General features: G+C 56.1%; 1 protein-coding gene across 1 annotated transcript in view; it reads left to right on the forward strand.

Moving 5' to 3' along the window:
* DCHS1 (dachsous cadherin-related 1) overlaps positions 1-25905 on the forward strand; it is a 54217-nt gene that overhangs the window by 2777 nt on the left and 25535 nt on the right. Inside the window, exons 2-4 of the mRNA XM_067300792.1 lie at positions 1638-3448; positions 24693-24881; positions 24995-25226. Coding sequence (XP_067156893.1) covers positions 1697-3448; positions 24693-24881; positions 24995-25226 — 2173 coding nt within the window. The 5' untranslated portion in view covers positions 1638-1696. The remainder of the gene's footprint in view (positions 1-1637; positions 3449-24692; positions 24882-24994; positions 25227-25905) is intronic.

Consider the following 25905-nt stretch of genomic DNA (forward strand, 5'->3'; position numbering starts at 1 on the left):
GCTCCTGAGAGATAATGAGTATTCAGGTGTGCTGGGTGTAGGAACAGTGTGTGGATTTACTTGCCTTAGTCCTTGGGCACTGGGTGTGTACATATGCTTCTAGTTCCTATAGCTCACTGAAGTAAATAAACATATCTTTACATGTAGGAAACACTTCTTTGGGATCGTTCTTCCTGTCACTAACCTTGGATTTCCACTGGCAAATGTCCACCCTATCAGCTGTTCTGAAGTGGGAAACAGGACCCAGAAATAATCACTCTATGCCCCCTGGAAAGGGTTAATACCGCTGTTGGGTTCTTTAGACCAAGATCTGCCATTCTTAGTCCCCAAACCAGGCAATGGAAGCCACCTCCATCCCCCAAGACAGGGAGGTTCCTGCCATCCCATGTCTGACATGAACAGCTCCTGAGTGTGGTTATGGGACCAGCAGCGAATGCTTTCAAGAGAGTCCAAGTGTGAGCTCATGCTGCCGCCATCCCTGCAGACCACTAAGCCTCGTTTACCGGGGGCTAAAAGCAGCACTGGGGCTGGTGTGCTTTGCAAGCTCCTTGACTGCTGAGTCGCTCTGGCTACTCACGGGGAGGGTGAGCAGAGCCCTGGGGGCTGGCAGCCTTTGGGCCCTGGGAGAGTGTCCAGCGTGTCCAGTGGTGGTGTTGCTGCAGGGAGCTGCTCCTCCCTGCTCGTCCCTCCCCCACTGCTGCAGTGAAAAGAAGCTACGGCAGGGGGAAATGGAGTGAAGGAGCCAGAATGAGCGAGGAGCAGTGAGAAGGAGACAAAGGAGGAGAGTGAGAAGTGCAGGGTGTGGGACCGGGAAGGAGCCAGAGCAGCCGGCAGTTCAGAGTGAGTTGCTGCGTTCCTGCTCTACTGCCACCACCCTCCATGGTACCAGCTTGGGGCATCCACAGATCTCTGTGCCAGGCCAAACAATGAATCCTAGGAGGATGGGATTTTTAGCCTGGGCATTCCCAGCTGTGGGTACATCCTTGGCAATAAAGCCGTTATGATTTATGGGCTGCTGGATGGAAGCCTGCTCTAGTTCTGCTGCCCCCTCCCAGGAACACCAGATTTGCACTTCATGTTTTTGGCAGCTGAATCCCTGTGGTCCTGAAAGGCATGCTACTGGGGGGTTTCAACGGGTGTCACTCTTTGGGCTGTCTCCCAGTTTGAGACCGTTTTTTTTTCAGGGGTGGAGAGGTGCTAGGCTATTGCTTGTGCAAAGATCTCTGCAGTCTTGCAGACAGCCGCTCTCAGCCTTGCAGGAAACATTCGTCTGTTAGAGGCATGGGAAGCCTCTGCTCTAGGGCAGCTGGCTCCAGTGCTGCCAGCAGTGGTTAAGATGTGAGGGCTGGTGGTTGAGAAGAACATTTGGCCTATGCGAGTAGTGTATCAGCCAGTAATCTCAGCACACTGATTTAGGTGTGCTCTGCTTATCCTACTTTAGGCGCTGTCCCAGGCCTTCCTTATGGGCACACTCTGCTCTAACTCACTTTCACCTTGGCTCCTTGTGAGGGATAGGTGATACAGTGCAATCAGTCAATGGGTACCTGGCAGGCCTTCTGTCCCCATGGTGGTTTTTTTTCTGTCCTTCCTTTGCTGCTCCCTTTTAACCATCCTCCTCTGGTCTGCATTCCTTGCAGGATTAAAGAACACACTGCAAAGGAGCTTGAGCCACCCTCTGTTCTGCAAGTCACTAGCAATGGAGCAGATGAAGGGATCAGCCATGCTTCTGCTGGAGCTGCTAATTCTTGGGGGCCTGAGAGCAGGGAAGGGCTCTGCTGTCCTGGGCACCTTGGATCTACAAATAGACGAGGAGCAGCCAGCTGGCACCATCATTGGGGACATCAGTGCTGGCCTGCCTCCTGGCACCACTGCCTACATGTATTTTATCTCGGCACAGGAGGGCAGCGGTGTTACCACTGACTTGGGGATAGATGAGAACACAGGTATCATCAAAACAGCCCGTGTCCTGGACCGAGAAACCCGAGACCGATACAGCTTCATTGCTGTTACCCCAGAGGGCATCACAGTAGAAGTGAACATCCAAGTTAACGACATAAATGACCATGCTCCAGCCTTTCCCAAGCGACACAGCACTTTCCAGATCCCAGAGCATACACCTATAGGCAGTAGGTTCCCCTTGGACCCAGCCTTTGATGCTGACAGTGGCCTGCTCAATACCCAAGGCTACGTGATTAAGGGAGAGAATGTGGGGCAGGCCTTCCGCCTGGAAACGCGCCGAGGACCCAATGGGGTCCTGTATTTGGACCTGGTGGTCAGCAACATCTTGGATCGGGAGAACCGTTCATCATACTCCCTACTGCTGGAAGCCTATGATGGTGGCTCTCCTCCCCGGAGCACCCAGATGACACTGGATGTGTCTATCCAGGACATCAATGACAACGCCCCTACCTTCAACCAGAGTCGCTATCATACTCTCATCTCGGAGAATCTGAAGCCTGGCAGCAGCATCCTGCAGGTCTTTGCCTCTGATGCAGATGAAGGTGACAATGGGGATGTGGTTTATGAGATCAACCGGCGGCAGAGCGATCCTGACCAGTACTTCACCATCGACTCCCGGACCGGAGTCATCAAGCTCAACAAGGGTCTGGACTACGAAGTAAGGAAGGTGCATGAGCTGGTGGTGCAGGCGCGGGATAAGGCTGTCCATCCTGAGGTCACCACAGCCTTTGTCACCATTCATGTGCGTGACTACAACGACAACCAGCCCACCATGACCATCATCTTCCTGAGCGAAGATGGTTCCCCTCAGATCTCTGAGGGAGCCCAGCCAGGCCAGTATGTGGCACGCATCTCTGTTTCAGACCCAGACTATGGCGAGTACTCCAATGTCAATGTCACCCTGGAGGGAGGGGATGGCAAGTTTGCCCTCACTACCAAGGACAACATCATCTACCTGATCTGTGTGGACCAACTTCTGGATCGGGAAGAAAGAGACTCCTATGATTTGCGGGTAACAGCCACTGACTCAGGAACACCCCCGCTCCGGGCAGAATCAGCCTTTGTGCTGCAAGTGATGGATATCAATGACAATCCTCCACTCTTTGACCAGCAGGAATACAAACAGAGCATCCCTGAGGTTGTGTACCCGGGCAGCTTTGTCCTGCAGGTGACAGCTCGTGATAAGGACCAGGGTCCCAATGGGGAAGTGCGTTACAGTATTGTGCACGGCCGTGACACCCACTCCAACTGGTTTGCCATTGACCCAGCCACAGGTATCATTACCACTGCTGCCCCACTGGATTATGAGAAGGATCCTCAGCCCCAGCTGACAGTGCTGGCCACGGATAGGGGAACCCCTGCCCTCTCTTCCTCAGCTGTGGTGCATGTGGTGCTGCAGGATGTCAATGACAATGAGCCAGTGTTCAAGAGTAACTTCTACAACGTGTCCCTGAAGGAGAACACCCCTGTTGGGACCTGCTTCTTACAGGTGGGTACAACTGCCAGATGAGTTCAGGGAGGGCTATCCTGTGGGAGGCTTGGGGTGGGGAAGCTGCCACTGAAGGACATGTCTGAGGTGTAGTTGCCAGGACTTAGCTGGGCAATGTTTGCAACAAGAATGCCAGAGTAGAGCTTCCCCTGCCCAGTGCAAGTGGGAGATGGGGCAGAGCACTGTTGCCCATTTTTTGCGTGCGAGCACCAGTGCATGTGAGCACTGGGTGATATCACTGATAGTGCAGGCACACCTCAAGGATGTCCTTTGTGCCAAGCAGTGTGTTGACCACAGTTGAGACTGGCGCCCACCGTGCCAGGCATTGCTCACACAAGTGTGGAGCTGCCTTGCAGGCCAGGGTACTAGAAACGAGACTCAAGTAAAAGAGTTGATCTCTAGAGAGCCACTGCTGGCCAGGCTGCTAACTTCTCCCCCTCCCCGTGAGATCATTAGCTTAAGTTCATCAGTGTTTGTAAGGCCGGTTGCGAATATTAGCATTAATTATGCACGGCTGGTGTTATATTACCTTGGCAGCAGCAGTTTTGTGATATTATGTGCTGCATCAGCCTTCACATAGTGGGAGAGAACGGGTGAGGCCTGGAGAGGTGCTGCCCCTCTGGCAGGCTCTGTGGACCTCTGGCTGTGCTAGCAATGCCACATGTGGTGCATTTTACGTGCGCTGCATTTGCTGTTGCTCAGCCATAGCACGGGCCCTGGAGCCTTGGTTGCTGCAGGCAGGTGCTGCAGCCTGCCCAAGCCACACCGAGGAGATGGGGCGCATGGGGCTGGCGGCGGCACAGTGGTGTGGAAGCAGAGCAGGGCACTGCCAACCAAGGCAGCGTCCAGCACGTCGGCCAGGGCAAGCGCCTGTGAAGCTGGGACAGCTCCTTGCTGGAATCATGGGGCCCTGGGCTGGTCATCCGGGGCCGTGGCGGGCTGTGAGGCTGAGCGATGAGCGGTGGCCATGGGGCCGGGAGGAAGGAGCGGGGAAACAGGAGCTCTGGGCCTGTGAGATGAGGTGGGAGCAGCCCCTGCCCCACGGGTCCGGCAGCCAGGCCAGGGGAAGGGGCCTCCAAACGGGCCGGGAGGAGGAAGCGGAGGTGAGGAGAAGAGCTGATGGAGGAGTGTGCTGCCGGGGGCGCTGCCGGGGTGGGGAGCTATGAGTTGGGGAAGGGCAGGTGCGGGGTTGGGTGCGTGTGGGGGGATGGGGGCGTAGGGTGGGGGCAAAAGGCAGGCGCACAGTGGGGAAGGGGTGTGGGGCAGGGGCGCGTCTCGGATGGGGCAGCTATGCGATGGGGTGGCGTGGGTCAGGGCGAGAGACGGGGAGGGAGATTTGGTGGGGGAAGGGCACGTCTGCGCAGGGCAACACCCGCACTCTCCCGGATGGATGGGGATGGCCTTGGAGACGGGGACAGCATCGGGGCTGGGGACAGAGGTGGGGAAGGGGTCAGGGACGGGGATGGCATCGGGGACGGAGACGGGGCAGGGACAGGGCTGCGGTGGGAGCCGCGTGCCCCGAGTGAGCGCGAGGCCCCGGCGTTCGTGGGGACGTCTCAGCTGCAGAGCCCCCGAAGGGAGGCCTCTCTCTCGCTCTCCGTGCCTTCCTGTTCGGTGCCGTTCGCCGTGTGGGGAGGCGTTCTGGAAATGCAATCGGAGATGGCGGCTCGGCTCCCGGCTGCGGAGCGGTGGGGACAGGCGGGAGGGAGCGCAGGGACCCGCAGAGGCGCTGGGGCACTGCGGGGGCCGCGGGGACGGTGCGGAGAGGCCGGGCCGGCACGTGGCTGCGTGGCTGCGTTGAGGGCCGGTACGGTGCAGGGGGCCAGTCCCGGCTCCGCACCGCGCTGGGGGGAGGCGCCGGCCGAGTGGCCTGCAGCGGCTGAAGGTTTGGCCGGATTTCGACGGTCTTGGCTCAGCCCTTGTGTTTCGTTTGGAAACGGCGCGTCTGGGCTGAGCGCAGGTAACTCCCGCGTGGCCTCGGCACAAAGCAAACAGCTCACACATCTGCTGCTGCTTCCTCTGAGCCGGGAAACGTGAGAGGATGGGAAAGGAGGCTGGCCAGGCTGCCGGCTCGGCACTGGGCCGCAGCAGGAGCAAGCCAGGCTGGGGAGCCGCGGCAGGAAGCCGCAGGGCTCGCGGAGCTGTGCTGCCCAGGCTGGCCACCCCTCGGGACCTCTGGCTGCGGCGTCCCTCTCGCCCCGAATGAGGGCTTAGGAGATGCTGGGGCCCCAGGTGGCCACCAGCCAGCACCGTTTCCCAGGGGTTCGCCTGGGCTGGACGCGCTGCCCCCGTGTCCTGTGTGTGCACTTATGCCTGCCTGACCCAGCCTGTCTGTGGCTTCCAGGCATCAAAGCCCATCCTGCCTTGGGGTGTCAAGCACTGGATTTGGTCCAGCCCCACACGTTGCTCGTGAGAGCCCGGGCCGTGAGCACCGCTGCCAGCACAACGTGCAGGAGACAGGGCAGCCCCCGAGGTCACAGAACGGACTTGATTCTTCATCAGACTATTGTGTTTCTAAGCAACAGACCTTGAGAGGACCAGGTCTGTTAGCAGATGACGACATCTGCTCTCTATGGGCAGCACAGAAAGATGAGGAAATGAGGAGCTTGTGTGAGTGACCAGGGAGACTTGAGGCACGGCTGCATGCCTCCCGCTCCTCCCTGTCCCCTCTGCCAGGTCGGTCTTTGTGTTCAGTATACGAACGCAGCCGAGCGGAGCAGGTTGCTGGCCAGAGCCCCTGAGCACTATAAGGAAAAAAAATCTCATAACATCTTCTTTATTTATTACTTGTGTTTATCATGGGCCAGGTCCCACAGTAGCAGACCCTGTACAAGCACGAAACAGAGAAAATAGCGAACTCACAGTTCAAGCCTGAGATAAGAGGGGAACGCCAGTAGAGGAGGAGCTGAAGGAGTCAGTGGACACCACACCAGCAGAAAGCAGAGCAAGAGATAGTCACTAGGTGGTTATTTCTCTCACTCTTTGTTTCTCTTTGTGGCCATGGGTTGATGATGCAGAAGCTTTAGGGCTCCTTGTACCACATTCAAATGCTATGGTTACATGATGTGAAGCACAGTTCTGGTATAAATCCACCCTGCTGGCTCAGATTTGTTTTAAACATTATGTTAGATTGATTTTGTACCAGCAAGCTGTGTGCATGGTCAGATATTGTCTTTCTGGGCCTTTCTAACTTTTCAAACTAAATTGAGTATCGTCTGGCCTCTGGCAGCCAGCATAAAGCACAGAGCTGTGTAAACTCCATGTTGTGAGAACTGGCAGATTTGACAGAAATGTGAATGTGATGAGACAGTAGGTTATTGATTCCCGCATAGATCCAATATTAATGATCTTGGAGCCAGGGCTTATATATCTGCATTGCACCCATACACATAAACATAATTGCTGGGGAAGAAAAACATCAGAAATCAAAAACTGACCAGGAACATGCCAAATGTATATCGTTATCTTGCAGTTCTGAGGGCAAGTCTCATGAGTTTTGAAGTTTGTGTACCGATCTGTGATTCCGCGGGGCTGGCTGTGCTGCGTGCACCTCACCTGGGCAGCCTCTTGGGCAGTGCCCTGGGCAGTGAGTCCTGCCTGAAGTGCTCTAGAAAAGCCCAGGCCGTGTATGCTGTAGCACTGAGAGAGAGCTGTAAGGGGATGATCCTGATGCATGGGTGGTGCTGCCGGAGGGGGCAGCTGTAAGAGGACATGGGAGCAGCTGCGCGTGGGGACTGGAACAGCAAGAGGAATAATAATGCTCGCTGGCTTTGCAGCTGAAGAGAGTGGCTGGAGGTGGGGAGGACATTGCTGCGTGCATTTGTTTTCTTGGGACAAGGGATTTAGCATTAACCTATCTTCAGACCTTTGTACGACATAAAACAGGCCTCCCCCAACTCAGAAACGAGAAGAAAAGCTTCCCAAGACAGGATGGGGAGATGGAGGGGAGGGAGCGCATCGTGCTTCAGGGAGGGCAGGCTGTAACGCGGGGGAGCCTGGGGGTACATGGGGAGCAGGGACACGGGGGAGATGCTGGTACATGGGGAGATTGTGGGGGAGGTGAGTGCTGCTGTTACCGCCAGAAGAGCTGCATTTGTTCCAAATTCCTGTGAAAGTTATTTCCTCGCGCTGCCAGCAGCCTCCTCCTGGGCTTGGCACAGCAGCCAGCGCCATGATTAATTCAAGTAGCATTTCCCCTGGAGCTGCAGCAGCTTTTCCACTGCAGCCGAGAGGCCCCAGCCCCTCGCGCTCCTCTCCCCCCGTGCTCCGCTCCTCCCCCAGCCCCAGCCCCCTCGCAGGCTCCCTCCTTCCTCTGTGCTGAGCCCCAGCCCCCTCCCGGCTGCCCCTCTTCCCTCACCTCTCCTCCGCGCCCCGGGCCCCGATAACGCCCCTTCCTCCCCCGAAGCCTTGCGCACGCCCTCGTTCCTCCCGGCCGCCCCGCCGCCCCGCGCCGGTGCGCGCTCCCTCCCAAGGTGCCAGTCCCCGGCCCCCTCTCCTCCCCGAGCCCCAGGCTGCCGGCGGGCTCCCCCTCCCCTTCCCTCGGGCATCGCTCCCTCCGTTCCCTCCGCAACCGTGGGCTCCTGCCGGCTGCTGCCCCCCGCCCCCGGGGACCCCCACCGTTTCGCCCCCGGGGCAGCTCTCCCTTGCCTGGCCCTGGAGGCACCCTGGCCTCTGCCTGCTCCCCATTGCTGCCTGGCATTCCCCTGGCCGCCCTGCCTGGACCCCCGTCCCCTGCTGCCCCGAGCCCCCAGCCTCAGCTGCGCCCCTTGCCCCGCGGCGCCTCGTCCGGCCGCGCGGACCTGCTCTGCGAGCGCCCGAGCTGCGCGCGGCTGGAGCCCGGCCCAGCACCCGGGCTGGAGTCCCTGCTGGCGTCGGAGCCCCCCGCAAACCATGGCCAGACCCTGTCGCTCCCCGCCCCGCACCGCTGCCGCCTCCCTGCAGGCCCCCCGAGCGCTCTTGCGTTGCGGAGGCCTTGCCCCCGACCCTGCTCAGCTCCAAACTCCTCCACGCTCTGCTGGGGCTCCCGGTGCCCTCTAGCTCCCTGCTGCCCCACCGACAAAGACGAGCAGGTGCCGGCGTGTGTCTTGCTCCTCGCCTCGCTGCATCTCTGCCTCAGGAGTGCCAGGGCTCCCGGGGGGGGGGGGGGCGGCAGGGTGGTGCCTGGCCCGGGCTCCTGCAGTGGCCGCCCAGCCTCCTCCGGGACCACAGCCTCACCCTCCACGCTCCTAACTCCCTGCCGACGTCTGTGTTTAGACTGCTCGCCTCCTCCTCAAGCCTGAGGGCTTTGCCCCGTCCCGGAGCGGTAGCGGAGGCCCCACGTTGCCCCTGTTGTCGGCATCTCGCTGCGTGCAGCTGTGCGTGCGCCGGTCCGTGCCCGCGCCCCACGGCCGCCGGGGCTGCGGGGAGCCAGCGCTGCCCCTAGCTGCGCGGACGGCTCCCCCGGAGCAGCGCTCCGAGCCGCCTCGGGGCCTGACCCTCGCCTCAGCCACGCGTGCGGGGCGATCTCGGGGGCCGGATGCTGACCCCGCGCGCTCCCCCGAGGCCTGGGCAGGCCGGAGGCTGAAGACGCAGCCCGGGAGCCGGAGACCGCTCCTGAAATAGCAGCCGTGGCCACTCCCTGGCTGCTTTTAGCTGGTCAGCAGCTGTGCCAGGGCTGGGGAGGGCAGGACGCCTGGCATACGCTCAGGCAAAGGGAGCCGTGCGTGGGATCGTTGACCGCACTGGCGCCAGCCTCCCCTCCTCTCCCACCAAGAGCCGTCACTCCGAGGGGCGGGAGCCCAGAGCCAGATGTTTGCCAAAGCCGCAGTGTAACATGTGCGTAGCAGAGATCCAGTCGGGGCAGGGCTCCAGATGAGCTCCCTGCCTGCTGACTGCTCTCGCTGGAGATGGAAAGGATAGCTGGGGAATGGAGCCCCGAGCTGCTGAGAAGCGCTCCATCCCTTTCCAACGCTGTGGACTGCGTAGGGGAGATGCATGGGCCAGCAACAGGGCTGAGAGGGCGATGTTTGCGGGCTCTGGCGTAGCCCTCCTGATGGGTCCGTGGGAAGGACAAGTCTTGACTCCTATAGGTGATGCAGTCGAGAACCCCAGTGTGGGGCTGCGCTTCTCTGTCCGTCTGCCCTGGGAGAATGTAAGAGCCTTGGGGCTCTTCTCTCCTCCCTCCTGCCCTGCCAGGGGACTGGGAGCAGGGGGCAAAATGACCTTGAGGCCTTGATGCCTGTCTTTGTCCTCCCACTGCTCCCTGCGGTGGGGAGGCGCACGCCTGCCCAGTGCCTGCCCTCCTTCCTTCACAGCAGTCAGGGCTCCTTGGGATTTTTGCTGTGTCTCCTTTCTCCCTAACCCCAAGACACTTTGCTGCTGCTCTTTGCCGTTTGCTTCTGCTCTGCTTCGGCCACAGCAGTCCCATGAGGTGCCCTCAGGCCCGGCTGCAGTGGCTTCACGGTGCGCAAGGAAGGTCTCCTGCCAAACCTCAGTGCTGTGGGGAGGAAGGGGCAGGCAGCAGACACTGCTGTGCAATGGTGCCAGAGCTGCACGCAGGGCTGGGTGGGCACAGCGGCTCTCCCAGAAGGACTGGAGCTGAAGGGCCAGGCTGGGAGGCTCAGCAGGGCCTTTGGCTGGAGGTCAGCGTCGCTTTCAGCCTCAGCCGACGTAAGCCTGAATGTTTTTGTGTGCGGAGCAGCCTCTGTGAGCCTCGTGTCCCTGTGCATGTCCTGGGCAGGGAACACAAATACTCTGGCCGCCTCGCCTCCTGCTCTGATGCTGGGGCTCAGGGGCTATTGGTGAGGAGTCCCTTCTGCCTCCGCAGGAGCCAGTCACCTTTCCTTTTGCCAGCTCTTAGGGCTCAGATGCTGCCTGTTGGGCCTGGAGGGATTCAGCAGTCAAGTCACAGTGGAACACACGAATACTGACTATTAAAATCATTTACATAGTGGAAACTGTGAGGAGGGAAAAACTTGACTTTGGCCAGAGCATATGGGGTCAATTGTAATATTCTGTGCAAAGAACGATAGCACCATGACTGAGGCATCTTTGGGGATGGAGCAGGACGGTCTAATGGTTACCCTGTTCCCTAGGTCTCGGGAGACCTACTTCAGTTCCCCTGTAGTACAGCCTTTTCCCTCTTGATGCCCCTGTGCCTGGCTGGGGTAATAGTCCTGGGTCACAGGCTGGAGAGTGCAGGAAGATCTTGCTGATGTCTCACAACGCATTACAGTCCTTCCTGGGCCTGTCTGGGGCTCTGTTCTGGCACTGGGTGCTCCAGAGAGTGTTCCCTACTGAGATACCAACTCTAGCAACTGACTCCTTCTCTGGGAAGATGGGGGCAGATCTCCCAAGGGAGCCAAGTTTGATCTGAGAAGAAGGCTGTCTGGGATGGAAATTCCAGGGATGCACTTTGCCTGTTCTACTGTCCAGTTGCTCTTCCCCCACGCCCCTATGTATTGCCCCTGTTATCCTCTGCACATTTTGTTGCCTGCAGCAGCACCCCACCAGCAAGAGTGGGTTGATTTGTGAGGGAGTGCAAGCCAGGAGTCAAGGGTGACCCCAGCATGGGTGGGCTTGTGCTCTCCCTGACGAGGGTTTGGTCCCACTGCACTCAAATGGGGCTGGGGGGACAGTGACAGGCTCCATCGACAGCCCCAGACAGGATGAGGGGATGAATCAGGTCAAGGATTGATCCAGGGAGTCCGTTCAGGGATAGCAGGAGACGACACCAGAGATGAGGCTACAGAATAGGTCCAAGGTCCATCCAACAGACAGGACTGTAGACAAGCTACCTACAGTGTAGGTCCAAGGCCCATCTGGACAAGCCAGGAGAGCAGGGGACAGGGCTGGACCAGGCACACCTGCAGTGTAGCTCAGGCAAGGACTGAAGGCCCAGGCGTGGGCTGAAATGTAGCTCCTGGACCCATGGGCAGTTGGTGTAGTTGGAGGCCTGCAGGCTCTAAGCCATGGTTAATTGGCAATGAGTTGACCCCCCCCCGTAGGGATTGGTGCCAGTAAGAGATACTTATGTTGCTGTATAAAAGAGGATCAGGGTGGGAATTTGAGCATTGGGCCCTTGGTTATCTGTGCTGCTCCACTTCTAGCTCCTGTCTTGGCTCTGGCTGGCTTCAGAAGGGCCAACCCACAGCAGTGTCAACACAGGCATTCGAGACCACTTGGCCACAGGGCCAGGGAACAGTCCCTGCCTGGTTTTATTCAGTAGTAGACACAACTGTAGTGTTTTTAGCTCATTCCTGAGGATTGCAGCTTGCAGAATGTGGAGCTGTAATTCCATGTTCTGAGACAACTTGTGATACTTTATATAGGTCCTGAGGAGGACGGTCCCAGTGTGAACTTTGGGCACACCTTCTGGCTCCTGCAGAGAAGGTGATATTAGGGAGGGACCTGATACCACTGGCATCATTGGTACAGACACCAACCTTAGCTTCAAAGTTGGCATCAGCAGCATTTTCCTCAATGAAGGTAGGAGCAGATAGTCCCTGACTGTGCTCTCATTGTTTAGCAGAGATCATGCATTGTTTTCTGGACATGTTGCTAGAGCAGGCTACAGACCTGGTACCAAGGCATTTCGCCCAGACATGTCCTTGAAGGCAAGTTCCCCCCATCCCTTGGCTGTCAGTCATTGGTGCTCCTGAAACACTGTGAATGGTGGAAGTTTCTGTGTGGACATCTCCGTCTTGACTAGAGCAGTGTCTCAAACAGCCCACATGCCCATTTCTCTCCATTCTGGTCTATAGAGGACCCAGGATGTTTGATTCAGAAGCAGATGCTTGCACTGTGGTCACAGTAGTGTGGTTGTCTAAAGCTGGATATGATGAATCTCATCCCATGTATCTGAATGTTTCTTTTAGAAGACCAGAGCCGAAGTTTCTCTGTGGACCATTTTCTTTCAGGACTTAAGAGCTCCCATGTGCTTCTGCACTGCTCCTCAGACTTGGTGAATAGTGCCCATGGTAAAATGGGGTGAAGCTTCAGTTTCAGGGTTGAATCCATCCTGGATGTCAGGACTATTCCTGCTGCCCAGGCAGCCACAGCTAAGCTTCCAACTTGGCCAGCCCAAGCTCTAGTGCAAATGTGCCAGCTGGACAGAGTATGCAACAGCTTGCGAGACCCAAGGCTAGCAGACTCACCCATTAGTGTTACTCACTGTCGTTGAGTGGCCACATGCAATGCTTTGAAGGCAGTTAGTGCTGCCAGTGCAGCAGTGATTTGATACTGAGAAAAGGGTTAGAAATAATGAGATTGTTTTTAAAGATAGCAAGTTCTCCCTCAGAAAGAGTCACCGCTAAAATGTAAAAGATGCTCCACATGGGCATCCAAGCATGGAGCACCCACTCGAACTACATGGTTGGACTCCATCTTCCTTAACGTTCATTTTACTGCAGCACTTGCATTCTGCCCCTCAGCATAGTTTACCAGTTCCATCACATCTGGCACAGGAATGTCATGGTGCTGTTCTCCACACATGCTGTGTATGGGACTGTGATGTTGGCCTAGGGCTCGCTGTTGTTTGTCTCAGCAGCTATATAAACGTGGACCACTGGTGAGCTCCTCAGCCATCCTGGCTGAACGGCCTTAGAGCCTTCCAGCTGGAAATCAGAGTATGGTCTGGAGCATCATAAACTGGTTTTATTTTCAGGCTGCATATTCTCTCAGAAGGAGGAAACTTCTCCAGAGCTGTGATCATCTACACGAATAGGACTGTGCTTTCAAGCTTCCTGACCTTCTGTTGTGCAGCCTATTTTATCTCAGGCTCAAGCTCTCTCTCTTTTTTTGCAAAGAATTGCTCAGGCATCTTCACAGCCCGTCTCCATCTCTTGTCAGCTGGCCTTTGCACCTTTTCTCCAAATGCCAGACTATCTCAGGGGATGGGTGGCAGTGTCCTGCTTTGGCAATATTGCAGTCTCAAGAGATTTCAAAACAACTGCATGGAATTGGTCACTGATTTTTTTAATCACAGTGCCCTTAATATAGCAATAGTGAGGGCAGATCCCAGGTTGGAGTAAGTGGTACTCCAGACTGTTTAACTGGTCTGTCTCATGACCCTTATCACCCAGGCTGGCCATCTACTGTGGACTCTTACAAGTGCAGCAAAATGCTGAGAGCAGTTACTTGCCCTTCAGTGCTTCTTCAAGATAGGGTTGTTGCTCCTGCCTTCATTAACTGTGTTTTTGAGTTGCTGGGCAAAAGGAGGGTGGTAAACATATTGTGTATCCCATGTGAGACCTGAAGGGCTGAGAGGCCCATGCATGTGGCCTCAGGCAAATGCTGGCAGCTGTAAAATTTCCTGCATTTTGCAAACGTGTTCCCATGTCAGTGACCCATCACACAAGCCTCTCCAGGAATCCCAGTCCCTGTGAAAAAATAAGCGATTCCTCTAACTGGGAAAGGGATTGAACAACCCCTGCAACAAAGGGCAAGAGTCAGCAGCAGCTGCTATAGCAATCACACACGACTTCTGTAGACATGCAGGGGCTGCCCCATGCACAAAGTGTCCTGCTGGGGTTGTCTCTAAGGGTTTACTGTCCACTCACCAGCTGTTAGCATTTGAGTGCCTTTGTCCCCTCTCCCCCATCCTGTTCTGGGGCATGGATGCAACACTGAATAACAACTGCCTGTGTTGAACATCTTGGCTTTGAAGTCTGCAATGAAAAGCATCTGTTGCCCTAGGGATGCTGCTGGTTTCTGGCCTTGAGCTCCATCTCCAGTCCCCTGGTCTCCAGCTGAACCTCCATGCTGTCTAATTCCTGCGCTGGGATGCTGACATCTGACTCAGGCTGGCTCTTTTTATCAAAGGGGTATATCCTCCCTGACTTCCCCGCCTTCTTCGTCCTCGTTTCAGTTCAGTTCAGTAAGCAAAATCATAATTCCCCTCCATCAGCTTTTCCTTCACAGCCCAGCTCTGGCTTAATGCTGATGCACATTATGTTTTTGAAGGTTCTCTCTTGTATTCTCTTATTTCCGTTGTCTGATGTAAGGAGGAAACAACAAAAACCAGGCGTGCAACCTATTTCCATGTAAGCCTTAAAATTGCCAACCTATCTTGTTAGGACTCATGTTTGAACTAGGATTGAAGCATTAACTAACTAAGGGCATGGGATCCTGCTGACCACTGCTGTCCTGTGCTTAGCTGGCAGAAGAGCCTGAGTGGTATCTGCTACAGAGCAGTGCAGGGCTGACATTGCCTGTCATAAACTAACACCCTCTTGAAAGAAGCAGGTGGCTGAGGGTGTTGGGCCCTGAGGGCACTAATAGGCCTTAATGGTCCTGATCAGCCTTACCTGGGACCCCCACCCATCCCCTCTGCCCATAGGTCCAAGGACTCCATTCAAGCTCAGGCCTGGGACCCCAGTCCTGGTCTGAGTGATGTTGTCAGTGTACCCATCTCCAGCCCTATCTCTGGCTCTGCCTCCTGGATGGACCTCAAACCTGTGTTGTGGGTAGCTTGTCTCCTGGATGGACCCCTCAGATGCTCATTGCAGCCTTTTCTCCAGCCCTCTCTCTGGCCCTGTCTCTTTTTGCTCCTAACTGGATTCCCTTGGTGGACCCAGGGCCTGGTTCATTGCTTGCCTTGTCTGGGACTGTCTGTGGACCCGTTACCTGCACCTGGCTTTGCCTGCCTTGTTCAGACCCTGTGAGACTGCAGCCATTGGTGAGGGCACTGCCTGTGCTCATGTCACCTACCTTCCCTTATGGAGCAGCCAGACCTTGCTGTTCCCTGACAGAGGGGTGGCTGTGGCCCTTGCAAGCCTTGCAACCTATGTCTGGCAGCTCCTAACCCTGCAGGATCTGATGACAGATACAGGCTTGGAATTCAGTTCTGCATCTTTGGCTCATATCAACTTGTTCCAAGCCAAATACAGTGGGTCTCCCATGGCCCTTGGGAAGGGGGTTCCTGCTTCTTTCTCTCTTCCCTAGGCAGTATTTTTTAATTCCTTGGCTACATCCCACCTGGTAACTCTCCGCTTGGGCCAGTACAGGGAGGCTTCACCCTTGCTGGGACCCATGAGTGGACAACAGTTGTGCTGTGAGGCATGAGACATGGACGCTGGACATGCTGGAGCTGTGAGAAGGCCGAAGGCAGACCTCGGGGCAGACAAAAAGGAAGTTCAGGAGGTTCTGGAAATAGGCTCAGCCTGAGCCTAAGGGGTCAGTGAAACCAAAGCAATGCTGCAGGGGAGAAACAGCCTGCAGGTGATACTAAGAGGAAGGAGAATGAGCAGAGAGGCATGTGTAAACTCTGTTTGTGACACTGGCAAGTTTGGAGGATGTGATATATTGAATGACTCTTGCTTGCGAAGGCCATAGTTATGTGTCTGGGAGGTGTAGATTTTGTTGGAAAGACCTCTTGGTCGTCAGTGCCTGTTGCTGTTCCCCACAGCACCCCAGTGTACTATGACGCCTGATGTGGAGTATGGACAGAAGTGGGGGCAATCGCTGGCTCCCATGGAGGGATATGCTCTTGGGGGTGCAAGGGTGCTGCATGCCTTTGGTTTGAGGCAAGGCCCCTCTCTCGTAGGGATGCAGATATGAGGAAAACCCAACTAGTTCTGCAGTCCCCTCCCTGCAGGATTAACAGGGATTCAGGGACTCCGTTGCTGGAACCCTCTCAAATGCCTCGCATTTGCCCAGCCCCCATGGGCACAGGGAAGGAGCCCATGGCTTCAAAGGAGGAATTGTGAACTAGTCTGTGTGTAGCTGAGACGAAAGCTAGGGGAGCATCTCTTGCTGTGACAGGCTGGATTTTTCTGCAGCAAGTGCTGGGCTGCTGCTGAGTGTATGACAGTTGTGAGTCCTGTGATAGGGACCCTACACTGTGCAAGATAAGGAACTGTATAGCACAGGACTGTGGTGAGCGCTGGACAAGAAACCAAAGAGCAGCTGTAGTACATCAGCATAAAGTTCTGTATAGCCCAGTAACCTGCTAATGGTCTGTGCTGGGGAAAGATTGCAACAGCTGGATCACTGAGTCAGAGGAATTCAGGATGGAGGGACCCCGGGAGGTCTCCGGTCCGACCTCCTGCTCAAAGCAGGGGCGGCTCTGGGGTCAGACCGGGCTGCTCGTGGCTGTCCGGTTGTGTTGTGAAAACCACCAAGGATGGAGGTTTCTTGGTCTCTGCGGGCAGCCTGCTCCAGTGCTGGCCTGTTCCCACGGAGAGAAAACTTTTCCCAGTATCCAGTCCGAACCTCTCCGGTTTCAACCTATACCTGCTGTCTCCCGTTCTCCCGCCAGGCACCGCCGTGAAGAGCCTGGCTCTGCCTCCTCGATAACCTCCGCGTGGGCGCTGGCAGGCTGCTCCGAGGTCTGAAGTCTTCTTTCCCCCGGGATGAGCAAGCCCCGGTCCCTCAGCCTTGCCCCACGCGGCAGGTGCTCCAGCCCCGACCGTCTCAGCGGCCTCCCTTGAACTCACCCCGGTTTCCTGAAGCCTTTTCTGTGCTGGGGGCCCCAAACTGTGTCTGGAAAGAGTATCTAGATGTGGCTTAACAAGTGCTGAGCGTGTGTGTGTGGGGAGCTAATCCTTCCTCTCGGTCTCCTGGCGGTGCTTCTGGCTCAAACAGCCCAGGGTGCCGTTGGGGCCCTTGTTGCTGCCAGGGCATGCTGTGGCTCATGTCCCGCTCGCTGCCCTCCGAGACCCCCAGGCCCCTTTCCCGGGAGCTGCTTTGCCCAGCCTGTGTCGTTGCTGGAGGATCTTCCTTCTCGGGGTGGGACTTGGCACTTGCTCTCGCTGAATTTTGTGGGGTTCCTGTCGGGCCGTTCCTCCAGCCTGTGCAGGGCCTTCTGGATGGAGTCCTGCCCTCGAGCACGTCAGCTGCTTTCCCCTGCTGCAGCGTGGTGTCGTCTGCAAACCGCGAGCGTGCGCTCTGCGCCTGCATCGGGTCCTTGACAAAGGCGTTGGACAGGGGAGGGCCCAGGATGGACCCTGTGCTGTGCCACTCGTCACCAGGCCTCGGGCGGACCACAGCCCGTGAACCACCCACCGCCCTCAGACCCTGACAGTCCAACGCATTTTGGTTATCCACCTGTCCGAACTGTGACATGCTGACGTGGATGTGAGGATATTGTGGGAGACGGTGTCAAAAAACTTGTTAAAGTCGAGGTAAATGACGTCTGCTGCTCTCCCTTCATCCGCAAATCCAGTGACTTTATCACAGGAGGCAATCAGGCTGGTCAGGCATGATTTACCCTTGCTCAATCTATGCTGGCTGGTCCTATCCCCTTCTCTTCCATGTGGCCAAAAACATCCTCCAAGGGGACTTACCTTCTGATTTTTCCCAGGGACCAAAGCGAGGCTGACGAGGAGGTAGCTCCTCAGATCATCCTTTTGGCCTTTTCTGAAGGTGGGGTGTAACAATTGCTCTCTTCCTGTTGTCAGGGATCTCCCCTGATCTCCACAACCCTTCAAAGAGCAGTCCTAGAAGTTTGGTTCTGTCAGCACCCGTGGATGCATCCTGTTGAGTCCCATGGACTCATATGCGTCAAGTTTTCTGAAGTAATCCCTGACTCAGTCCTCATCCCCAGCTGGTAGTGCAATTCCTTGAACTCTTTCACTAAGCACAGAGGCCTGGGAGGTCTTGGTGAAGGCTGAGGCAAAGAAGGCATTGAGTGTCTCAGCCTTACCTGTGCCTGCTGTTACTAAATTAGCCATCCCATTCATCAAAGAGCTCACATTTTTCTTATTTAGCCTTTTACTACCATTGTAGTGGCAGAAGCTCTTCTTATCACCTTGATTTTTTTCCTTGCAAGTCTCAACCTCACTTGATCTTCAGCTTTCCTGAAACCATCCCTATACATCTGGACAATATTTCTAAATTTCTCCTTTATAGATCCTCCTTGCTCCCATCTCCTGTATGCTGCCATTTTGCACTGGGGCTCAGCCATAAGGTCTCTGCTTATCCAAAGTGGTCTCCTGATACATCTCCTTGTTTTCATGAGTACTGAGATTGACTGTTCTTGTCCTTGGAGGATGCTGTCTGGAAGGCCTGCCTGTTTTCCTGAGCTCCTTTGGCCTTCAGAGCTGCCTTCCATGGGATCCCACCTGCCGGTTCCCTGGCAAGCTGAAGTCTGCTTGCTTCAACTCCAGGGTCTGCTACTCCTTCCTTACTCCCTTCATGAGTGGGACTGTGTGAGGCACAAGAGGTGGGTAGGGATGGGGTGTGCTGTAGGACATGGGAGAGGGACTGGGGCCTGGATACGGCTAGGAGGGTGTGCAGCCCTGGGGCACACTGGTGTCCTCCTTGGCTGAGTGGGCTCTGTGCAAGGCTGTGAGAAGGCTGGGCTATCCCAGGAGGGTTCTGTAGACAGAGAATGAGAGGGCAAGGCATGGAGTAAGAATAACAGAAATAATACTTTGTGTACTATGCACAACTGCAGCAGGGTCCAGAGAAATACCATGGCTGCAGCCAAGTGCATTGGTCCTTCACAACTCAGAGACCCTGGCTCCATTCTGGGCTAGAGCAGAATGCTCAGCAGGACCTTGGGGCTCAGTCTCCCTCTGTCTTAAAGACCAAGGAGGTGATTACTGTCAGAAACACCTCCCATATGCAATAGCAGGATGCGTTCATGCAGCTGGTATCTCATGGCAAAGGATTTCCCATTGCAACCTTATTCTCTCAATACAGCATTGTAAAGGGGATTTCCTTGTACAGGGGTTACGTAAATTAAAAGAAACAGAAGAATTCCCTCTGCTGTTAATTCTGATGTGCAGTGTCTTGGGTCCTCTCCTGGCTGCAGAAGAATGGGTCCTACAGGCTAGAACAGGGAGGCTGCAGGCAGGAAAATTCTCCAAGCGTGCAGCTAGTTGCCTGGTCTACCCATCGATACCAACGCACAGTGTTTCTGAGAACAATCACCCCTTAGTCTTACAAGGGTAGAAGTAGAGTCAGGGGTAGCAGCAGTAGTTAGAAATAGGTCTTTAACAGAGAATGTAATGAACCACAGAAACAATTCACTGTGGCTTCCTTTTCGCTGCTGATTTGGCCAGGACAGGAGATGGTCAAAGAATGGGAACGTCCAGACTCTCGATGTCAGAGCTCTGTAGGTCACTAGGCTCCCTGCCCAAAAGAGCACCTATGGAGTCCTAATGTGGGGAGAGACTGCTGGGCTCTGGCATCGCTGCTGTCGCATGAGGCTGCACCAGACCATTTTCATCCAATGTGAGGAATCTTCCTGCACTTGCTCCTTCCCATACCTACAGTGAATGGGGAGAAAAGCCTCTCCTCCCCCTCCCATGGCAACAGCAGCAACTGCCTCCTGCCTCCCAGGGTGGCCCAACAGGGTCAGACATTCTTGCATAGGCACAAGAATAGTAGGCTCTGTGCTTTCACCTACAGATACTCTTGCTTCCTTGCACCAGACTGCACATGAACACCGTCTGTTCTTGGCACATAGGGTTGCAGCTGCACGTGCTATAGTCTTGGGCAGAAACACTGCACATGCTTTGCCTCTGCACATTGTGCCTGGTGTATCTGTGGTGACCCTGTGAGCTTGTGCAGTTGTTTTGTACATGAGGTGACCCCCACAGCTTTGTCTACATCTCGTATCTGTGTGCTGACCCTATGAGTTCATGCAGGTGTCTTGTATTCACAGGCAACACACAAGTATCTTGGACAAAAGTGCAATGATCCTCTGAGTTTGTGCAGGGGTCTCATATTGGTGTGGTGACCTTGCAGCCTGCTTCTTCCCTCCTTTCTCCTACTACACAGCTCCTCCTGGGAACAGCCAGTCTTGGCCCTGTAGTGGTAGGATATTCAAAGACATCAGAGGTGGGGGAGCTGTAGGGGCTTCATTCAGGTTCAGAGCTCTGACTCTTGCTCCCACATGTCTGAGTGCCAGGCTTCTCACTACCCTGAATCGTGTGTTTCCTGGGCTGTCCCATAGATATCCTGACCCCATTTCCCTCTTGTTTCTCAAACAAAACTCATGAGCCTCCAAAGCAAGTTATGGTAAAATCGGCTGTCACTCCAAGTTTTGGGGTAAATGCTAAATACAGGGCCCAGGGCTGCCCTGGATTAGCTCTTAGCAAAGTTCCTAGAAAAATATCCAGCCTTGGTTTTAAAATTTCTATAGGTGGTGAATTCAAAGGCTTGGTGAGCCATTCTGGTGGTTAATTATCCTTACAGCTAAAAATGTGTACCACATCCCAGACTCTGTTCTGCTGCAGTCTGTGGCCATGGGCTCCAGCTGCGCTCATCTGCTGGACTGAGGTATCTGCCATACCTAGTGGCTGATAAAATCCTGCACTGCCACTCAGAGAAGTCCCCAGGTTGCATCAGCCCCAGCTGCCATGGGGAACGGCACTGCCTCTGGAAGCTGCGTCAGACCCTGCTGCGCATGGGCTAGCCACGGAGGTGGCGGCCAGCCCTGGTCCCCCCAGAGCGCCTGCACGGGACATCGGCTGGCTGCGGGCACTGCCTGCCTGCAGGCAAGGGAGCTTGGGCTGCTGGGCACCAGGCACAGCCACGATCCCTCTCTGCAGAGTGGTGGAGACGCTAGGCACCCTGTCCGGCAGTCCCATGCTGAGCTAACACGTTTAGCTGCTCCTTCAGGTCGTTTGTTTCTGTGGCTTTTGTCTGGACACCCTAGCATCACCTCTCCAAGTGAGAGCAGGATCTGACACAAATGGTTGCATCAGCGCTGGTGCAGCAGTGGCACGACCTCTCTCAGATGCCCTGTGGGCTTGTATGCACAGGGTTTGTGTTAGACCATAGGTGCACAGTTACAGCTATGCTGCCAGCTGCACATTTTTAAAATCCACTTGATCACTGGCATGTTGATTTTATGTCATTCTGGACGGGCAATTTCAGCTTTGTAGCAGTTAGGTCCAGGACGCTCCCTGTTTCTTGAGGGGGCAGCACAGCTGGATGCGGAGCTGGGGTGCCAGGCACATGTGAATGGGGGAACCTCTCTGAGCACGCCTTGCCTGGTTCTGCAGCTAGATCTGCCTCTGATGCCAGACTGCTAGCTCCATGGGACAATCCTGCTTGGAGATGGCTTTGGGTACTGGCAAGCAGCCGGGGAGATGATGTTGCACTGCTTAGCAGCGAGAGCTCATCTGTTTCTCTCCTGTTCCCAAAGCTTGACCTAGCTCCTGTGTCAGAAAGCTGGATTTCCAGGTACCTGCCACTGTGGGTACCTTTCTTAGCACGGTAACCATCAGAGGATGGTTGGAGTGGGGAATCAGAGCTGCTCTGGGAACACCAGAGCCCTTGGCCGGAGGAGCCAGTGGAAAATGCCTTATTCTTGCTCCAGAGCTTGCTGCTGTACATGGCATTAAAGCAGCTGACATGCATTTTAGAGCACTTTGAGACTGATAAGCAGTTCGTTTTGGAGGAAAGGGTTTGTTAGTTTGCCACACAGTGCCTATTTCAGCTGCTGTGGCAGCTCATCAGTTTCAGGAGCATTTCCATCTGCAATGCCTGTGAACATTATCAGTTTAAACCCCAGCACAATAAGCAGCACACAGCTCAGCTGCAGTGGTTCGGGTATATTACCCCAGTATGACAGCCAACGTGGAGCCAGAATACAGGTAATCCGGCCTCTCCAGTCACCTCTAAAGAGGCCACGTCTGGATTTGGTGTCCGGTTCAGGGGGTCAGAAGAGAGGTATAAGAATAGTTTCAAGTCTAGAAACTTGTCCTCCTATGAGACTGAGCAGAGCAACTTCCCTGTTTGGTTTCTCTGAAGAAGGGGTTGCAGCACCCATCACCACAGTCCAAATACCAACCAGGAGGAGGCTCCCAGAAATACCAACCCCCTTCAATCTGACGAGGTCAGGAGGAGATCTGGAGGCAGCCTCTGAGGTCAGGCAAATGCAAGCTACAAATAAGGTGAGTATTTTTAAGAAGGAGGAAATGAACTGTGGAAGCAGCTCATGGGGGAGGAATTTGTTTATCAGATTCAGAAGCAGATAATGCCACCTTCTCATGTCCCCCTCCCTTCCCAAATTGGTTCTAAGCAATTATTTCAATTCCAGCTACCTAGCTTTTTCCCCCTTGTTTCAGCAATGACAACAAGGTCAGGTTTATACTTTCAAATGAGCAGCTCCAACTGTCATCGGTCCTTATCATCAGATCCCTCACTTAATGCCCTCCTGTTGCTCTGCTGACAGCATCAGCATGGTATTGGGGTCTTTGAGTGGATTTTCCGGTTTGAACCATGCAGGTTTGTAGTAGTCCCATCCAGACTCAAGGCCTACATGCTGCACCTCACTTGTACCCTTGATGTAGCTAGATAGACAGCCTCTGCTGCAGGTACTAACCCACCCCACACAGCTGCCGTTGCCCAGACTGCCGTGCAGACTCAGCATCCACTGCACACACTAGCCCATGCCAGGCACTGCCGTGGCTCAGCCAGCCACATGAGCCCCCTGAAGCCAGCCAAACCCTGCTGTGAGGGTCCTGAGCCCTAGCTTCCTTGACCTGGGAGCTCCTGGAGCATCCAAGCTGCTGCTGCTGCTGCTGCTGCTGCTGCTGCTGCTGCTGCTGCTGCTGCTGCTGCAACCTGGAACAGGAGAAAGCAGGATACACCAAGAGGCACTGCAGCAGGAGGGAGGAGGTTGAAAACAGAGGGGAGGCAGGTGGAGCCTGTTTTCCCAAGTGCTTTGTGGCACTCATGTTTGGGCTGCTCTCATGGCACCTGTGGTCCTGAGTGCTCCGCAGCTGGAGCAGGAAGAGGGGTGGTGCTTCTTCTAGCAGCTGCTGTGCAGTCAGGGAGTGAGTCCTCTGCACGGGGAATGTGGTGCTTGGTGGTGGTGTCCTCCTAGCTTCTCCCTTCTTGCATTGCCTCACGAGAGCGCTACGGGCAGCAGGGCAGGAGAGCTGGTAAGGAGGTGTTGTAGGTACTGCTTCTCCTTTCCGGGGACTGTGGGTTACCAGGCAGAAGAGCTGGCAGGGGGCTATCTCAGGTACTGCCTCACCTCCCCGGGGTGCAGAGCACCAGGAGGAAAGTCTGGTGGGGAGGAGGTCTCACCTGTACCTGATTTATTTCTCCTTCTCTGGCCCAGCCATGTTCTGTGCTGTCTCCTGTTGTTCCCCTGTCTCTGAGGGTCTGGTGCATGGCTCAGGTTAGAGGCCCTGCCCGGAGGAAAGTGCTGTTTGCAGCCCCCAGCTGGGCCCTTTCCTTGGCGCGCGTGCAACGTTCCTGCGCTTCTCGCTCACGGGAGCCGAGGCCCCAGCGCTGCTGCTGGGAGGAGCTGTGGCTGACGAGGCCTGAACTCCGCTTCACCCGGGCCTGGCCCAGCTGCCTCCTTCCTGGCTCCATCCTCCAGCTTTGTTCTCGTTGCAGAGCTCCCAGCTGGTGGATGAGCCATGGGCAGCGATGCTGGAGTTGCGGGGAAGGAGCTGTTTTCTGCTGACCTGAGCTGCAAGGAGCTGGGCCCTTGCAATTGGGGAGCGGTTTGGATCCTTCTGCTGCATCCGCAACAGCTAATGCCACTCGTGTGTCCCCGGGGACTGGCGGGTGCTGGCTGTCACAGGCAGTGCCACCCTTGCCATCGTCCTCAGATCCCAGGCCCATGGGGTACAGAGCTCAGAGAACAGGACAGAGCCTGGGCTGCTGGGAAGAAGGGGACTGTTTTGCTCCCCTTATTGTCTTAGAAGTCCTTGCGGGAGAGAAGGAGCCGAGGGTCAAGGCCAGCTGCGGTGAAAGCATGGGTTGCCCTTGGCTGAAAAAGCTGGGTGCGATGGGGACGCTTGGCTGCTGTTTCCTTGGCATCTGTGTGAGGCTTGGCCTTTCCGCCTGCCCCCAGTGTGGTCCTTGCCCTTTGCTGGGGCAACTCCATGGGCCTGGCTTGTGGATGCTGCCCCAGAGGTGTGAGAAGGGAGGTGTCACCTGAAGCAAGGCACCTCCGGTGGTGCAGGGACCTGTGGTGGTGCTGCAGATAGCAAGCGTGGCGCAGCTCTTGGGAGTCTGCGATGCTGTGCTCGCCCGACGCCGTGCCCCCTCCTGGGGACCAGGGCCAGCGTAGGTCGATCCTGGGGTGCCCTGTGTCTTCCTGCGGGGAGTGGCGCAGAGGAAGCGGTGATTTATTTGGGACAAGGAGTGCGGAGCCGAGGTGGTGGCTGTCCGTCTGCTTCGCCGCGGCCAGCTCTGAGGGCTGCGCGGCAGTTGTGGGCCACAGAGCAGAGGGCAGCACTGGGCTGTGAAGGTGGTGGTGCTCTGGGTCTGTCAGGCTGGTGGTCTCCATCCAGATGCCATGGGAGGTGCTGCTGGCCCCGCTCATGTGGTGCCTCCTCCCACCCAGGTGACAGCCACGGATGCGGACAGCGGCCCGTTTGGCTCCCTCTCCTACTCCATCGGTTCCGGCATTGGCAGCGTTGTCCCCACGCAGTTCAGCGTCGATGAGAACACGGGGCAGCTGTGCACTGTGCAGCCTCTGGATCGCGATGAGGGCACGTCTGCCTATGACTTCACCGTCACTGCTGTTGACGGGGTGAGTGTTGGAGAGGCCGCAGGGATGCGATGCTGCCAGCTCAGCACTGTGTAGGGGGTACAGTTGTCCTTGTCCCCATTCTTTGCCCCATGTCTGATCTGGTCCTTCCCCAGGGCGGCCTGAACTCCATGGTGTACGTGAAGGTTTTCCTGGAGGATGTAAACGACAACCGGCCTGTGTTTTACCCACTGGAGTATGCTGTCAGCATCAGCACGCAGAGCATGCCGGGCACGGCTGTGCTGCGTGTCGCTGCCCACGACAAGGACGAGGGGCTGCACGGGAAAGTGACCTACCGCATTGTCCTGGGGAACACCCCGCCCCTCTTCTCCCTCAACAAGGACACGGGTGAGAGCTCGCAGGGCAGCCAGAGCAGCAGGATGCGGGCAGGTGTAAAAGCCAGCCTGAGGGTTGCTGTGGGGCCGCCTCAGCTGTGCAGACTGCCCCCGGAATGTGTCTATTCCTCTCCCCGACATGCCACCTCTGCCCCGGCTTCTTTAGTCCCTGTATGCCCCTTTCCAGACTCGCTCTCTGCTCTCTTGTTTCTGCTTCCTGCCCTGTTCTTCCTTTGTCCCCTCTCCCATCCCTTCCCTCGTTCTCCATCCCTGACTCACTGTACTTTTCTTCCTGCACGCTGCTTGCTTTGCCCCATCTGGCTGTATCCTGCTTGGCTCCTTCTCCCTGCTTGGTTCCCTCTCCTTCCCCAGAGCTCTGTCCTACTCGGTCCCACCTTTCTCCCTGGCTTCCCCTGCTCCGCTCCGCTCTGTTTCTGCTGGGTGGGTGAGTCCACGCTTGCATGTGGCAGTAGGGGCTCTCAGCAGGACAGGCAGGGTGGCCTGTGCTCAGCACAGACATCAGGCCCTTCCCACACTGGTCCACAAGCTCCCAGAATGAGACTGGGAGAAGGCAGGCCTACTGGTCAACCTAGTGCAGGGCCACCTCCTTTGTAGGGTCTGTCCCATTAGGTCGTTCTGTCCTACCCGCCCTCCAGGAGCTTCCCCACAGCCTAGATCCCGCCAGCTGCTGC

Source organism: Apteryx mantelli, chromosome 1, assembly GCF_036417845.1.
Source record: "Apteryx mantelli isolate bAptMan1 chromosome 1, bAptMan1.hap1, whole genome shotgun sequence".
NCBI lineage: Eukaryota > Metazoa > Chordata > Aves > Apterygiformes > Apterygidae > Apteryx > Apteryx mantelli.